Source organism: Balaenoptera musculus, chromosome 1, assembly GCF_009873245.2.
Source record: "Balaenoptera musculus isolate JJ_BM4_2016_0621 chromosome 1, mBalMus1.pri.v3, whole genome shotgun sequence".
Classification (NCBI taxonomy): domain Eukaryota; kingdom Metazoa; phylum Chordata; class Mammalia; order Artiodactyla; family Balaenopteridae; genus Balaenoptera; species Balaenoptera musculus.
The window spans coordinates 28,293,347-28,312,145 of record NC_045785.1 but is presented as its reverse complement, the minus strand read 5'-3'; the positions used below and the strand labels follow the sequence as shown (position 1 = coordinate 28,312,145).

Below are 18,799 nucleotides of genomic sequence, written 5' to 3'. Positions count from 1 at the left end.
GAGACATAATGGCTGAGGGATACCTTCTAACAGCCATGTTTTATTTTTTGATCCTGTTCCCCCTGACCACAGATGACTGGTTCAAAGATAAACATCGGATGCAAGCTGGCCCAATCATAATCTTCCTAGGAACTTAAAATCTAAAATGGATAAAAAGAAAGACTAAAAGTCATTGGAGCATAACTGCTTTCTGGCAGCACTAGAGAGAGCAGGCCCACAATCACATTTCACTGAGTTCCCTGGAGGAAATTTGTTCTTTACCTCCTCCCTAAATTCTGTGAAATACCTCAATATACTTCTAAAGTTTTTTTCTGGATAAGCGAGCAAGAGTCTATTTTTCTTGCTTACATGCAACAAAAAGGATATTCAATAACTAAACCCAATGAGGATCAGGAGAGCTATTTTCTTCTCAACATGTAGTCTGAAAACTGTTATCACTCAAAAAATATAAACAAACTAATTCCAAAGAGAAAGAAGGTACTCACAGATCCTTCTGGTGAAAGTAAACAAAAAACAAAAGAAATGAACATTCCACTTGACTCAGGAATTCTAGATGATAAAATTTATCCTTCATAAACATCCTTTGATGATTCATCAATTCTATTCTTAGATTCACTAAACTTATTGTGGTAATCATTTCACCATGTATGTAAGTCAAAACATTATGTCAATTATATGTCAATAAAGCTGGAAGAAAAAGTCTATCCTTAGAATTTATCCTACAAAAACACTTCAGCAAGTAGACAAAGATGTGTATAGAAATGCATACTTAATATTGTTTGTAATAGTAAAAAGTTGAAAATAATATACACATGTAAAAGAGGAATCTGATTAACTTATAGTACAGCCATACAATAAAATACTGAGTACCCACTAAAAAGGATGCAATAGGTCCATATCCACTGACACAGAACATATCTAGGCAGTTGTATGAAAAAAGCAAGAAGAGCATTCCTAGGATACATAAATCCCCACCCATCACATAGAGATATACATTTACATTCATAGAAAAAAGTCTGGAAAGATATATATTACACGTTTAAAACTGATTCTCCTTGGAGAATGGTAAAGGCTTTTATTTTCTGCTTTATTCATTTTTGTATTATAAAATAGAATGTATTACTTTTATAATCTAAGAAACAAAGTTTCTTTTAAGAAAACCATATAACAATGGAAAAAATATGAAGAGAAAATTAAGAGACCCTGTAAACAAAGTAGAAACCTTTACTGAGTGATAAGTTCAATATGATCCACACATACACAAAGCATGGTTATATTTCAACATTAATAACTATGAGAATAAAATATTTAAAGAAAAGAGTAAGATTCTTACAATTCAGATTAACTTTATTAAAATACTAACAGGGTGTGATAAGATCTAAACTTAAATCAAATTGGACCATCACATTAATTAGCCCTAACTAATCACTGTTATAGATTAATGTTTTCTCTAGACATATTTATTATCTATCTAAAGACATGATTGGTTTCTTTCTAGAACGGTACTTACAGTTCTCTACAATTTCATCAAAAACTGCACCAGTTTTCTGCTCAAACTGAAAAAGCAAAAAAAGAAAAAGCAACATTATTATCATATTCTTCATTCATACCCTTTAGTGTCCCTCCTTGCTCTCCTTAGAGCTGTAATCTTCAACCCAAAGTATATGAATTCACAACAACATAAACAAAAACACCGCCAAACAGAGTAAAGTAAAATTCAGAATGAATAAAAGGGTTCTCAGGCCAAAGCCCGCAACCCAAAAATGAAGACATAAATACATGCCCTCACTATAAAAAAGCTACTTATTTTATTTTTTAAGGTTTTTTTAAAAACTGAAGTATAGTTGGTTTACAATGTTTCAGGTGTACGAAAAAGTGATCCAAAAAAGCTACTAATTTTTCAAAAATCACTTTTCTATCACAAAATACAGAGGATCATATACTTTTGTAATAATAATAATAAACACAGCCAACACTTACTGAGAACTTACTAACAACACTTATTATTCAGAACTATATAAAACTTCTAATCAAAACTGAACAGAACAGGGCTTCCCTAGTGGTGCATTGGTTAAGAATCTGCCTGCCAATACAGGGGACACGGGTTCAAGCCCTGGTCCAGGAAGATGCCACATGCTGCGGAGCAACTAAGCCCGTGTGCCACAACTACTGAGCCTGTGCACTAGAGCCTGCAAGCCACAACTACTGAGCCCATGCGCCACAACTACTAGGCCTACGCCCTAGAGCCCATGCTCTGCAACAAGAGAAGCCACTGCAATGAGAAGCCCACGCACCCAACGAAGAGTAGCCCCCGCTCGAGGCAACTAAAGAAAGCCCGCATGCAGCAATGGAGACCCAACGCAACCAAAATTAATTAATTAAAAAAAAACAACTGAACAGAGATTAACCAAGATGGCTGAGTAGAAGGACGTGCTCTCACTCCCTCTTGCGAGAGCACCAGAATCACCACTGGCTGCTGGACAATCATTGACAGGAAGACCCTGGACTTCACCAAGGAGGATACCCCGCGTCCAAGGACAGAGGAGAAGCCACAGTGAGACGGTAGGAGGGGCGCAATCAGAGTAAAATCAAATCCCATAACTGCTGGGTGGGTGACTCACAGACTGGCGAACACTTATACCACAGAATTCCACCCACTGGAGTGAAGGTTCTGAGCCCCACGTCAGGCTTCCCAACCTGGGGGTCCGGCAACGGGAGGAGGAATTCCTAGAGAATCAGACTTTGAAGCCTAGAGGGAATTGATTGCAGGACTTTGACAGGACTGGGGGAAACAGAGACCCCACTCTTGGAGGGCACACACAAAGTAATGTGTGCATCGGGACCCAGGGGAAGGAGCAGTGACCCTGGGGGAGACTGAACCGGACCTACCTGCTGGTGTTGGGGGGTCTCCTGCAGAGGCGAGTGGTGGCTCTGTTTCACTGTGGGGATAAGGACACTGGCAGCAGAGGCTCTGGGAAGTTCTCCTTGGCGTGAGCCCTCCCAGAGTCTGCCATTGACCCCACCAAAGAGCACCGGTAGGCTCCAGTGTTGGGTTGCCTCAGGCAAAACAACCAACAGGGAGGGAACCCAGCCCCACCCATCAACAGTCAAGTGGATTAAGGTTTTACTGAGCTCTGACCGCCACAGCAACAGGGAGGGAACCCAGCCCCACCCATCAACAGTCAAGTGGATTAAGGTTTTACTGAGCTCTGACCGCCACAGCAACAGTCAGCTCTACCCACCACCAGAGCCTCCCATCAAGCCTCTTAGATAGCCTCAACCACCAGAGGGCAGACAACAGAAGCAAGAAAAACTACGATCCTGCAGCCTGTGGACCAAAAACCACAGTTACAGAAAGATAGAGAAGATGAAAAGGCAGAGGGCTATGCACCAGATGAAGGAACAAGAAAAAACCCCAGAAAAACAACTAAATGAAGTGGAGATAGGCAACCTTCCAGAAAAAGAATTCAGAATAATGATAGTGAAGATGATCCAGGACCTCGGAATAAGAATGGAGGCAAAGATTGAGAAGATGCAAGAAATGATTAACAAAGACCTAGAAGAATTAAAGAACAAACAAACAGAGATCACCAATACAATAACTGAAATGAAAACTACACTAGAAGGAATCAATAGCAGAATAACTGAGGCAGAAGAACGGATAAGTGACCTGGAAGACAGAATGGTGGAATTCACTGCTGCAGAACAGACTAAAGAAAAAAGAATGAAAAGAAATGAAGACAGCCTAAGAGACCTCTGGGACAACATTAAACGCAACAACATTCGCATTATAGGGGTCCCAGAAGGAGAAGAGAGAGAGAAAGGACCAGAGAAAATATTTGAAGAGATTATAGTCGAAAACTTCCCTAACATGGGAAAGGAAATAGCCACCCAAGTCCAGGAAGCGCAGAGAGTCCCATACAGAATAAACCCAAGGAGAAACACGCCGAGACACATAGTAATCAAAGTGGCAAAAATTAAAGACAAAGAAAAATTATTGAAAGCAGCAAGGGAAAAACGACAAATAACATACAAGGGAACTCCCATAAGGTTAACAGCTGATTTCTCAGCAGAAACTCTGCAAGCCAGAAGGGAGTGGCATGATATACTTAAAGTGATGAAAGGGAAGAACCTACAACCAAGATTACTCTACCCGGCAAGGATCTCATTTAGATTTGATGGAGAAATCAAAAGCTTTGCAGACAAGCAAAAGCTAAGAGAATTCAGCACCACCAAACCAGCTCTACAACAAATGCTAAAGGAACTTCTCTAAGTGGGAAACACAAGAGAAGAAAAGGACCTACAAAGACAAACCCAAAACAATTAAGAAAATGGTCATAGGAACATACATATCGGTAATTACCTTAAACGTGAATGGATTAAATGCCCCAACCAAAAGACATAGACTGGCTGAATGGATACAAAAACAAGACCCATATATATGCTGTCTACAAGAGACCCACTTTAGACCTAGGGACACATACAGACTGAAAGTGAGGGGATGGAAAAAGATATTCCATGCAAATGGAAATCAAAAGAAAGCTGGAGTAGCTATACTCATATCAGATAAAATAGACTTTAAAATAAAGAATGTTACAAGAGACAAGGAAGGACACTACATAATGATCCAGGGATCAATCCAAGAAGAAGATATAACAATTATAAATATATATGCACCCAACATAGGAGCACCTCAATACATAAGGCAACTGCTAACAGCTATAAAAGAGGAAATCGACAGTAACACAATAATAGTGGGGGACTTTAACACCTCACTTACACCAATGGACAGATCATCCAAAATGAAAATAAATAAGGAAACAGAAGCTTTAAATGACACAATAGACCAGATAGATTTAATTGATATATATAGGACATTCCATCCAAAAACAGCAGATTACACGTTCTTCTCAAGTGCGCACGGAACATTCTCCAGGATAGATCACATCTTGGGTCACAAATCAAGCCTCAGTAAATTTAAGAAAATTGAAATCATATCAAGCATCTTTTCTGACCACAACGCTATGAGATTAGAAATGAATTACAGGGAAAAAAACGTAAAAAGGACAAACACATGGAGGCTAAACAATACGTTACTAAATAACCAAGAGATCACTGAAGAAATCAAAGAGGAAATCAAAAAATACCTAGAGACAAATGACAATGAAAACACGACGACCCAAAACCTATGGGATGCAGCAAAAGCGGTTCTAAGAGGGAAGTTTATAGCTATACAAGCCTACCTCAAGAAACAAGAAAAATCTCAAGTAAACAATCTAACCTTACACCTAAAGAAACTAGAGAAAGAAGAACAAACAAAACCCAAAGTTAGCAGAAGGAAAGAAATCATAAAGATCAGAGCAGAAATAAATGAAATAGAAACAAAGAAAACAATAGCAAAGATCAATAAAACTAAAAGTTGGTTCTTTGAGAAGATAAACAAAATTGATAAGCCATTAGCCAGACTCATCAAGAAAAAGAGGGAGAGGACTCAAATCAATAAAATCAGAAATGAAAAAGGAGAAGTTACAACAGACACCACAGAAATACAAAGCATCCTAAGAGACTACTACAAGCAACTTTATGCCAATAAAATGGACAACCTGGAAGAAATGGACAAATTCTTAGAAAGGTATAACCTTCCCAGACTGAATCAGGAAGAAACAGAAAATATGAACAGACCAATCACAAGTATGAAATTGAAACTGTGATTAAAAATCTTCCAACAAACAAAAGTCCAGGACTAGATGGCTTCACAGGTGAATTCTATCAAACATTTAGAGAAGAGCTAACACCCATCCTTCTCAAACTCTTCCAAAAAATTGCAGAGGAAGGAACACTCCCAAACTCATTCTATGAGGCCACCATCACCCTGATACCAAAACCAGACAAAGACACTACAAAAAAAGAAAATTACAGACCAATATCACTGATGAATATAGATGCAAAAATCCTCAACAAAATACTAGCAAACAGAATCCAGCAACACATTAAAAGGATCATACACCACGATCAAGTGGGATTTATCCCAGGGATGCAAGGATTCTTCAACATACGCAAATCAATCAATGTGATACACCATATTAACAAATTGAAGAATAAAAACCATATGATCATCTCAATAGATGCAGAAAAAGCTTTTGACAAAATTCAACACCCATTTCTGATAAAAACTCTCCAGAAAGTGGGCATAGAGGGAACCTACCTCAACATAATAAAGGCCATATATGACAAACCCACAGCAAAAACAACTGAACAGAACAACCAGCATCAATAGGTTTTGCTCTTAGGCTAAAGCCAGAAATCTGCTGCTCTCTAATATTTATTTATTTATTTTTTGGTTGCATCGGGTCTTAGTTGCAGCACGCAGGATCTTTCGTTGTGGCGCTTGGGCTCTTCATTGCGGTGCGCGGGCTTAGTTGCCCTGTGGAATGTGGGATCTTAGTGTCCTGACCAGGGATCGAACCAGCGTCCCCTGCATTGCAAGATGGATTCTTAACCACTAGACCACCAGGGAAGTCCCTCTGCTTCTGTTTAAATGAAAGTAAACCATATTACAGGAATGGTTCCTTTTTCAGCATGTTAGGGCCCAAGACAGAAGCAGAGCCAAGTCTGACGTAATTTTAGGCCTTTAAAACAGACATAGGGGGGAAAAAAGTAAAGCAGCGGCAACTCCACCCAGAAGCTAATAAAGACACTACTAGCATGTTTCACTCCTAGTCTTTAAAGGTCTCCTCACTTTGGCAAGTTTGAGCATTCCAACCTCCTGCTTCTCTACTCATCAGTGAGGCAAAAACAGAAGCAAGTCAGCTTTGTGATAAACCTTGCCTACTAAGCTACAGAGTGAATCTCCCCATTCAAGGGAAAAACTTCAGGGAAAAAGAACTACCTAGCTACCTACATAACTACAGATGAAACAACACGACAGCTAGCTAACACTCATAAATGTGAACAGACAGACAACCGAGGATCCCAGGTTTCTGAAAGAAATTAACTATGGGAAAGAGAAGGCTCAAGGTGAATTAACAGAATAACCACTCCAGAAGGAAACAATTTACAGAAAACAAACTTCTAAAAAATATTTTAAGTGGTTATCTGAGATATCTGAGAGGCTACTGATACAAAAAACTAAACATGAGAAAATATTTAGATGGGCCATGAAAAGGAGACATGAGAAAATATTTGGAAACAAGAAAATGGCTGCAAAAATAAAAATCTTACTGGACAAGCTAATGACAGAGTTCTCAATCAGTTTCCAAAAAACAAAAAGTCAAACAGTTGGAAGATATTTTATATGAAAACATGGAAGATTAAACGATTAGGTGTAACAGAAATCTCAAAGGCAAATCCAAAGAAGAGAACAATAGACAGGTGAAATAATAGAAGAAAATTTCCCTGAACTAAATAAATGAATATTTGAGATTGAATGGGTCCACCAAATAACAAAGAGAAAGCGAAAAAAAAGATACATCCCGGTGAAATTTCAGAGTTTCCAAAAGCAAACAAAAAGAGAAAATAAAAAATTATAGTGCAGGTTATTCATTAAACACATTTAACATAACTGAATTCAATGATATGAACACTGAAAAGGAAAGCAAAGAAAAGAAATAGTAAAGGTCATTCTACCTACCATTCCACTCAATGAGCTATGCTCTATAATAAAAGGGAAATGGGAGATGTGACTCTGCAAGCCAAAGAATGAAAGCACTTGTCTGCACTGAAAGGGATCCGAGGGTGGTAGGATGAATTGGAAGACTGGGATTGACATATATACACTATTGATACTACATATAAAATAGATAACTAATGAGAACCTACTGTACAGCTCAGGGAATTCTACTCAGTGCTCTGTGGTGACCTAAGTGGGAAGGAAATCCAAAAAAGAGGGGATATATGTATATGTATAGCTGATTCATTTTGCTGTACGGGAGAAACTAACACAACATTGTGAAGCAACTATACTCCAATAAAAATTTTAAAAATAAATGAAAATATGTAAGAAAAAAAAAAGAAAGAAGGGGATCCGAGTGTTTGAAGATAACGCACTTTTTGTACAATACTGCTTTTCCTTTTCCTGGAGATGAAAATGTTCTAACGCTGATGTGGTTGCACAACTGTGAAAATACTAACAGCTACTGAATTATGTGCTTTAAATGGGTGAACCGCATGACATATGAATTACATCTCTATTAAGCTGTTTTAAAAACACATTGAGAAAAATACTTCTATGAAGTTTAGGTATTAAAAACCAAAAGGCACTACTGAAACAAGATTAACAGGGAGATGTTATCTGGGCATATACCAGTATTTTTTAAACAGTAATTTTTAAAATATACATTCAAATGTGTTAAATAAATAATATGTTTAATACAATGAAGTCCCTCAAGTACAATTTCCTGTGTGATGAGGTTACCTCATTTTAGTGCTAACCTCTTTATGTATTTGAACTTCTTGATAAGGCAGAGCATCAATTAAGGGAGAGTCTATCTTTGACTCATTTTGATTTTGTTGTTGTTTTTGGTTTTTTCTTCTTTAGAAAATTTTTTTATTTTATATTGGAGTATAGTTGATTTACAATGTTGTGTTAGTTTCAGGTGTATAGCAAAGTGACTCAGTTATACATATACACATATCTATTTTTCAAATTCTTTTCCCATATAGGTTACTACAGAGTATTGAGTAGAGTTCCCTGTGCTAGATAATAGGTCCTTGTTGATTATTTTATATATTGTAGTATGTATGTTAATCCCAACCTCCTGATTTATCCCTCCCACCCACCTTTCCCCTTTGGTAACCTTAAATTTGTTTTTGAAGTCTGTGAGTCTCTTTCTGTTTTGCAAATAAGTTCATTTGTTTCATTTTTTTTGTTTCCACATATAAGTGATATCATATGATATTTATCTTTGACTTACTTCACTTAGTAAGATAATCTCTAGGTCCATCCATGTTGCTGCAAATGGCATTATTTCATTCTTTTTTATGGCTGAGTTATATTCCATTGTATATATGTACATCTTCTTTATCCATTCATCTGTTGATGGACATTTAGGTTGCTTCCTTGTCTTGGCTATTGTAGATAGTACTGCAGTGAACATTGGGGTGCATGTATCTTTTCAAATTATGGGTTTTTTCCAGATACATGCCCAGGAGTGGGACTGCTGGATCATATGGTAGCTCTATTTTTAGGTTTTTAAGGAACCTCCATATTGTTCTCCATAGTGGCTGTACCAATTTACATTCCCACCAACAGTGTAGCAGGGTTCCCTTTTCTCCACACCCTCTCCAGAATTTATTATTTGTAGACTTTTTGAGGACGGCCATTCTGACTGGTGTGAGGTGATACCTCATTGTAGCTTTGATTTACATTTCTCTAATAATTAGCGACGTTGAGCATCTTTTCATGTGCCTGTTGGCCATGTATATGTCTTCTTTGGAGAAATGTCTACTGAGATCTTCTGCCCATTTTTTGATTGGGTTGTGTGTTTTTTTGAGTTTTTATTTGTTTTAATTCAAACCTGCTGGTGACTACTCACTTAACATTGCACAAGCAGGTAATACTAACATCACTCTCAATTATGGACTCCATCAGGACTCCAGAACACCTGCTTGCCCTATAATCTCACCAATGGGGTGACAACAAATGTACAAGTGATAAGACTTAGCTTTGTTACAATATAGTGATTTCGCTAAATGCGTTTAGGTGCTTCTTGTCCAACCTGTATATTTATAAATAAGAAATTAGATACAAATAGTAATTTAGCTTTGAAATTAATGTACTACTCATCGCTCAAGTTTCATGAAAGATTTAATTGGACTTAAAAGCCAAGCTGACTTCGGGACTTCCCTGGTGGCGCAGTGGATGAGACTCCGAGCTCCCAATGCAGGGAACTAGATCCCACATGCATGCCGCAACTGAGGAGCCCACATGCCGCAACTAAGGAGCCCTGGAGCCACAACTGAGGAGCCCGTTTGCCACAACTAAGACTTGGTGCAACCAAATAAATAAAGTATTTTTTTTAAATCCATAATAAATATTTTGTATGGGCAAGGATTTTCTCTCAATACTACAAAACCTAAAATTAAAATTAAAAAAATAAATGAATATAGATATTAATTTAAGACAAAAAATTACCGGTTCATTTTTAGTTATCAAAATAGTCTCACAGGTTCTACCCATTCAAAACATATAACTGTTCATATTTAAACTTATAAAATAAATAACTTTAAGAGCTTACTTTCAAATTTCCTTATCCACAAAATATAGATATAGTGATACTTATACTTCCCAGGATTGTTAGGATGATTAAATGAAAAGCATTTAGCATGCTACTTAGCAAATTGTAAATATACAGTAAATGTGAGCCATATGATTACACTAATAAAAGATATCTTCCCTTGTTTTAAAAATTAGGGTTCACTACAACATTTCACTTGTAAAAATGTGTCCACTGCTTAAAATAAAAGGAAAGCACTGGGCAAATGTTTCAACCCTCTGTATTTCAAACATTAAGCACTAGGGATAAAGTATATTTTTACTTACAAAAGAGAACACTCAAGTTCCCTAACCCTGGAGGGATTAAAAATCCCAATATACTGTGAATTGATAAACACCACCCACAGCTACCTGAAGAAAAAAATTTAAACATTTAAAAAATCACAGTTAGAGGGAATTCCCTGGCTGTCCAATGGTTAGGACTCTGCGCTTCCACTGCAGGGGCCCGGGTTCGATCCCTGGTCAGGGAACTAATCCCACATGCCACGTGGCGTGGCCCAAAAAAAAAAAAATCACAGTTAGAAATTTATTGGGACTTCCCTGGTGGTCCAGTGGTAAAGAGTCCACCTTCCAATTCAGGGGACGGAGGTTCAATCCCTGGTCGGGGAACTAAGTTCCCACATGCCACGGGGCAACTAAGCCCACATGCCACAACTACTGAGCCCACGTGCCTCAACTAGAGAGCCTGCATGCTGCAAACTACAGAGCCCACGTGCCACAACTAGAGAGAGAAAACTCACACACCACAACTAGACAGAAGCCCGCGCACCCCAATGAAGATCCCACGAGCCGCAACTAAGACCCGATGCAGCCAAGAATAAAATAGTTTTTTTAAAAAAAAGAATCTTATTGGATCCTAAACCAATAATTTTTATTTTAAAAAAGTTAATTTTCTCTTTGATCCTCCATACAACTTCACAAATTCCCTGGACATAATTGCTAGAATGCCTAATACCATGAACACTTTTCTCAAACTGGTTTTAATATTTGTAACAATTTGAGAGTTTATATGATAAACGTATTCAATGAAAACTAAATAATAGACCAATAGCTGTAAAATAGTTCAGGGAGTTGAAGGTGGATTTTTCAATGATTAAGCAGATACTGAAAACTACCAAATGTGCTTCAGCATCTTCTTCTCTAAAACCTACTCTTTTCACCTTTTTTCATTTTAGTAGGAGCCCCAACACCCTGGAAGTCAAACAAGAACTCTCAAAACTTTTCCTCCATTCTCTTCAACTGATCAGTAGTAAGAACTATTATTTATATTTCTAACACATCTTAGGGTTTTAGATAAACCACTACTCTCCATGATGAGCTAACCTATACAGGAGGTCAGGAAAGACAAAGAAACCCTGTTCCGTAATTTAAGATCTGAAGGATGACTAAGAATTAAAACAGGTGAAAAGATGGGAGAAAAGATTCAAGAAAAGAACAGCAAATGTAAAGGTTCTTAGAGGGAGAAAAAATATAGAATTCAAAAAACAGAAAGACTAGGTGGACAAGAATTCTGGGAGTAAAGCAGGTCGGCACTGTAAAATAAAGCTGATGACAAATCATGGGCCAAACACTGGACATTCTTTACAGACAGGGTGACCACATATTCCAGTTAGCTTAAAGCATCTCAGCTTAGGCCTTCATCCCCATGTAATTGTTAATGCGTTCCCTTTCACTCTCAAAAGTGTCTCAATTTGGGACTTCCTTGGCAGTCCAGTGGTTAAGACTCCCCGCTTCCAATGCAGGGGGCGCAGGTTTTGATCCCTGGTCGGGGAACTAGGATCCCGTATGCCACAGGGTGCAGCCAAAAAAAAAAGCAAAGAAAAAAGAGTCTCAGTTTGGTCACCCTAAGTATTAGTCATGTTTAGACACTGGACTTTATCCTAAGAAAAAAAACTGAAGGAGACGGCAAGAAGGAAGATTCGCGTTCTGAAAACAATTACTCTATGGAGTAAGGTTTTCTTACTCCTACCCAACGTTCTCATCATACCATTCTCATATTGTTTTCTTTCTACTGGTAATGACTTATACCTGATAAAATTCCAATGCTACTGCTGGGTTTTGTAGTTGTTTTTTTTTCTGCCGTACCACGCAGCTTGCAGGATCTTAAGTTACCCAACCAGGGATTGAATCAGAGCCACTAGCAGTGGAAGCGTGGAGTTCTAACCATTGGACCACCAGGGAATTCTCTCCAATGCTTCTTTAAAATACAGCTCTTCAATAAGGCCTTTCCTGATAACCCATTTAGAATTCTTGACTCCTTCTCTGTAGCACTTGATTCATATTTCATTTACAGCCACTTATGGCACAGTTAACTTATGTGTCAGTATCACTTTCTAGATAAACCTTTTTTATCGTGGGATACCTATAGGCCCTAGCACATTGTGTTGTATAATCTCTCAATATCTTTTATATAAAGTGAATATCATAACTTTGCATTTCTCAGTATTTGCTATGCAAAACCTTCAAGGGGCCCTAAGGAAAAAAGAGTTCTGTGATCAGATATTTTTTCCAAATATAATACTATAGAACTTTTCCACCATTTGGCATGAAGTTTTATTCATCATCATCAATTTGGTAGGAAAAAGATGTTATCTCATTTAAATTTGCATTTTGCTGTTTTATTTACATTTAATTGCTTTCATTTTCATTTTTGAAATTTTGAAGAATCTTTCCATATAGTTATTAACCATCTGTGATTATCACTTCTATCAACTGCCTGATTACAGAATTTTTTAGATTACCTGAGGCAATGGTTCACAAACCATAATGATTAGTGGTCAATACTTAGCAAGAACCTTACCCTGTGCCTGGTCTTTTTCAAGCACTTTACATAACTTAATTCAATTTAACCTCCTCAAAATCTCATCAAGTAAGTACAGTTAACACCTCTATTTTGTAGGTGAAGAAATGGAGGTACTGAGAGTTTAAAAGTACACACACACATAGAGCTGTGAAAAAGGCTCCCCAGAAAAAAACCCAAACTTCTGACCCTCCACAATCTGGCCCTACTTCCTCTATTGCTTCATCTTTTCCTGCCTTCATATACCCATTACATCCCCATCGCCAAAGCAAATGCTCTAGCTAATGACCTATAGCTCACCCAATCCATCACATAGTTTCATCTCTCTAGACCATTGTGCAGTGTTTAAGCTTCTTCAGTCTTAAATCAATAGCTAATGCCTACTAAGCCTTCATACCTAAACTAAAGTTACAACTCTTTAACGATGCCATAATCTCACATAATCCACAAACATCCAACATCCTGAACAAGGTAGAATTCACAACTCTTTCCCAGCTCTACACCTACAGATGCGTCTATGACAGCAACTATAAAAACTTTACTCCCAAGTTGGGGATTCTATAAGAAATCAAGTACCCATCCACATCTCTGAAGCTGTATCATGAAATAAATATCTCATTGACAGGGGTTATATAAACCTGGAGTTGTAACCCCATTTTGGAGACTATCTAAAAAAGGAACAATAAACACTGTCTACACAAAAGCCTTTAAAGTTATACAAAAAGTAAAAATAATCTAGTTTCTTTCAACAGAACCTAAATGAAATCAAGACTCATAAAGAATTAGAGATTCCACATTTCTCAAAACAGGGAATCACTTCTCGGTCTTTTGGCTAAGATCAAGTGTAGTATCTGTTCTTATCAGTTCAAAGCAGGAAGAAAGTTAAAGTATATTCTAGTCTAGAGAGATTTGTGTCTGTTCCATACTGCTGTAAGCCTAGCACCTACAACAACAATGCCTAACATACAGAAGATCAGTAAATGTTTGCTGAACAAAAGAATTACTTTTACTAGTTAATAAGTATTTAAAACTAATTTTTTTTTTTTTAATTTATTTATGGCTGTGTTGGTCTTCGTTTCTGTGTGAGGGCTTTCTCTAGTTGTGGCAAGTGGGGGCCACTCTTCATCGCGGTGCGCGGGCCTCTCATTATCGCGGCCTCTCTTGTTGCGGAGCACAGGCTCCAGACGCGCAGGCTCAGCAATTGTGGCTCACGGGCCCAGTTGCTCCGCGGCATGTGGGATCTTCCCAGACTAGGGCTCGAACCCGTGTCCCCTGCATCAGCAGGCAGACTCTCAACCACTGCGCCACCAGGGAAGCCCTAAAACTCATTTTATATTAAAAACTTAAACATCCTAAGTTTACTTTAAAATTTGCAAGAATCGCAAAAATTAAGCAGGAGCGTCAAATAGTTTTTATGCTTGCAACAGACCACTCCAAATTAAATGTCCAATCCTCTTCCCTCAACCCCACAACTGTAATGCTAGGCTTTTTCCCCTATTGCTACTCCAATTCAAACATCCTTTACTTAAAGCTTCAAATTCATTCATATTGATAATCTTTATAATCATTTTATCAACTTGGAAAATATAACAAATTCTTATGGGAAAAACATACTTTTTATACAGGAAGTGCTCACTTTGCACTGTAGTGCAGGACCATAACAATGACTTTGCAATCTGAAATCAAGCAAAGCAATCTGAATAATCAAAGGGAAAAAATTACATTGTTCTGTGACATTTAAAATTTTTTAAACATGTAAGACTCTTTTACTGTCAGTTAAAATGTATAGAGAAATGAAGAATACTGTGTAATATTTACTATTTTATAATTTAAAACATAAGAAACATTGAAAATCAGTATTTTGTTTCTTTGTAAAAACGTTACCAAGAAAGTAAGACAGTGCTTACCTCCTTCTTTTCCTCATATAACTTACGATACAGAATAAGTATCTCTTCCAAGCCTTGGCAAAATGTCATAAATTTTTCCAAGTTTGGTAGAACATGCAACATTTTATCCTTTGCCCTTTCAATCTTGTCATATACTTCCAAGAATTCCTTTAACGTGATATTTTTGCCAGTCACTTCCTCTGAGACATCTTCATCCTTTCTGTCACAATCACTTTTTTTCATTTATGTTCATAAATTTGCCTTTACTAAGTTCCTCAGACTTTACATCTATATTCTCCACCTTATGACCACTTCATGATCCTATGTCTTCCATCACATAAATTACTGATGAGACTGCCTTCCAAAACAGACCTATCCCACATTAAATAGTTTATGATCAATTATTTGTTCAACTAATCTTTGGAATCTGGGAGTAAAATTCACAGCAGCGGCTTCCCTGGTGGCGCAGTGGTTGAGAATCTGCCTGCTAATGCAGGGGACACGGGTTCGAGCCCTGGTCTGGGAAGATCGCACATGCCGCGGAGCAACTAGGCCCGTGAGCCACAACTACTGAGCCCACGCGTCTAGAGCCTGTGCTCCGCAGCAAGAGAGGCCACGATAGTGAGAGGCCCGCGCACCGCGATGAAGAGCGGCCCCCGCTTGCCGCAACTAGAGAGAGCCCTCGCACAGAAACGAAGACCCAACACAGCCAAAAATAAATAAATAAATAAATAAAAATTTAAAAAAAAAAATTCACAGCAGCATCCCTATCTGCTCTAGCAGCTTTAATCTATGCTGATTCTGAAATGAAACCAGCCTTTACTGGTAATGAAAATTTCTTCAGCCTTCTTGTAATTAGTTTTCTTTCAATGCAGCTTGGCATGAATGCTAGCCAAACTGATTGAGATCTGTTTCTATTACAATTTAAACTATATGATGTTGAAGCAATTTTACCTTATTTTTTATATTCATCTCATGTTTTCAATACAGTTCATACCAAACCTTCATACAGAAAAAGTACTTGTCCTATCTTCACTACCTGCCACTATTTTCAAATCTTCTATAACATCCAATTTTTCAGATCTAGTATTATCACCTTTCATTTCTTTGATGAACTTCCATCTTTGCTGGTCAACTCTCTCCTTTGATTGCCCAGTTTTGTAAAATGTCACATGAATTTATCATTGGAAAACAAGGAGGTAACACATCTATACACTTTGCTATCTGTACAAAAAATAAATAACAGATGCACAGTGACCAACCTCCAACAGACTTTGAGAGAAGTAATGTGACTGGTCACCAATTATGATGGGCATCTATCTATTGATATATGTAGTGATTTGTAAACTGAAGAGCAAGCATCAAAGTTTATACACTACACAATTATTCACAGTTAACATACCATGGTAAATGACAGCTGAACTGTGTTGTTAGGTGACCAGTGTTTTTTAACTAAACTATACCAACAGAAATTCGAGCATATCAGAAGCCTGCAAAGTGAAGACTGACTGTACAAAGAAAACAAAATGTAAGTATGTAGTTAGATGTGGAAAATATTTGCTGTCAAATATGTAATAGGTCTCAAGAAAGACTGTTAGTATCAGTAGAGTTTCTTTCTAGATGCTGCTCTGCTACTAATTCACTAACAGACCTTAAGCTAGAAACTTAACTCTTCAGGGGCTCAAATTCTTCAACCCATATAAATGAATGAAGTTGGTCTACAATATCCTAAAAGTTCTCTCCGAACTCTCAAACTTGAGGCTCACACAATTCACTTCAAGCTAGGCATAAACTAAAAACTCAAATTGGTGTAACGGAGACTGAAAACTTGATGAAGACACTAAAAAAGTAGACCTCACTCTCTCTCCTTAGGTGCTTTTTTCCCAATTAAGTGACTTAAGATATTGACAAGTCTTCCCTTAAAATGGAATCAAATCCATACTCCTTTCACATTTTTATTCATTCTAAAATTTACGTAAAGTAAAATATAATAATTATTTCCACTAAAGTTACTTTGACATGAACTAAAAATTAAATAGGCTTGATTTCTCCAACAAAACAAAACTGACTCACTATCAACTTACTATAAGTATACTTAGTGTTTGTAATTAATATCTCGTGTACTGTCAGCACACCTTATTAGTAGCGTTTTTTAAGTGCTATGTAGAAAACCAAAGTTATAATTAGAAGCAACTGAAGTGGACTTTCCTGGTGGTGCAGTGGTTAAGAACCCGCCTGCCAATGCAGGGGACACGGGTTCGAGCCCTGGTCCAGGAAGAACCCACATGCCGCGGAGCAACTAAGCCTGTGCACCACAACTAGTGAGCCTGTGCTGTAGAGCCCGCGACCCACAACTACTAAGCCCATATGCCACAACTACTGAAGCCCACGTGCCTAGAGCCCGTGCTCCGCAACAAGAGAAGCCACTGCAATGAGAAGCCCGCGCACCGCAACGAAGAGTAGCCTCAAATCGCTGCAACTAGAGAAAGCCCACACGCAGCAACGAAGACCCAACGCAGCCAAAAATTAATTAATTTTAAAAACAAAAGAAACAACTGAAGTAAGCTGGATTTTACAAATTCATAATTCTATGAAATGAAGCAACTGAATTAATTTCAAATTCAGAATTATATTGAACTTAGACCATAGAAATGTATTACTAAAGATTCACAGAATGCTATCATTTCACTGCTTAATTAACATGCATATTTTAATGAAAAAGACATTTGTTCAAATAGCTACAAAAACCTAATAAATAAAATGGACAATATTTATCACCATAGACAGAGTATAGATTCTCAGTCATTGCAGAGAAAAAAACTTCAAATAAAAATCAGACTCAACTGTGAAAAGCTATCATCCTAAAATAACTTCTTTTATGACTTTTTTCACAACAGCTAATGAGAAAATTAAGCTATCCAGATTTAAAAAGTAAAAAGGAAAGTCATTTTTGAATAGGTGGACAATGTCTTCCTTTCAATCTGAATATGTATTGACAGAATGCTACATTTACCCTAAAACATAAACTAAGGAAGAAGGAAAATATGTGCTCCCATGATTCTTTATAATATGTTTGAAACTGTTTAGCTATACTTTTGTCATCAAGTTTTCTACTCCAAAATGATGTATAAATTTGGTTCCTCATTTGGAAGCTCAGGAACATTTATTATAAAATTCATGGGACTTCCCTGGCAGTCCAGTGGTTAAGACTCCAAGTTTCCAACGCAGGGGGCGAGGGTCCAATCCCTGGTCAGGGAACTAAGATCCCACATGTCAGATGGCCAAAACGAAACAAAACAAATAATATTCACTGTTATTAAGATCCCACAGGCCGCACAGCGCAGCCAGAAAAAAACAAAAGCAAAAAACAAAAAACAAAAAAGTAATAATAAAATTCGTGATATCCCTCAAGGGAAATATCTTCACTGCTTCCTAATATCTACAACAAATACAAACTTGTAAATTATAAAACTTACAATAAATAAAAGTTTTCTTCAATTATCTAAGGTAAAAATAAAAAACTCGGATCCCTCACATCAATCAAGATGCAAACTGCCACAACCCAAAAAAGTAAAAATCAATCCGAAGAAATCTCCTAAATCACATATTGACAAAAAATTGAAAAGTTAATTGATGTCTAGCTTCAAAGTATCTGTGGAATGAAAAAACAAAGGCAAACAAAGATTACTCAGCCTACAAATATCTGCCGCCATCTAAGAAACCTTTGAAAAAGAAAACCCCAGAAGCAGTGGTTCTCTACATGTGGTTCTTAGACCATAAGGATCCCAGAATCCTTTCAGGAGTCCCCCAAAGTCAAAACTATTTTCACAGTAATACTAA

At 37.4% G+C, this 18,799-nt stretch overlaps 1 protein-coding gene and 1 pseudogene across 6 annotated transcripts in view; one reads left to right on the top strand and one right to left on the bottom strand.

Moving 5' to 3' along the window:
• ZMYM4 (zinc finger MYM-type containing 4) overlaps positions 1-18,799 on the bottom strand; it is a 180,207-nt gene that overhangs the window by 100,665 nt on the left and 60,743 nt on the right. For 3 of the 6 annotated variants that reach the window (XR_005021216.1, XM_036863344.1, XM_036863364.1), the window contains exon 2: positions 1,511-1,556. The exons of 1 other annotated variant lie outside the window; for it this stretch is intronic. Coding sequence is in view for 2 of the 5 variants with exons in the window: in XM_036863344.1 (XP_036719239.1) it covers positions 1,511-1,556 (46 nt within the window). In the remaining 3 variants the exon portion in view is untranslated. Of the gene's footprint in view, positions 1-1,510; positions 1,557-18,799 lie in introns of those variants that run through there. 2 more of the 6 variants (XM_036863399.1, XM_036863354.1) reach the window with 2 other exon arrangements.
• LOC118887489 lies at positions 13,886-14,021 on the top strand (annotated as a pseudogene).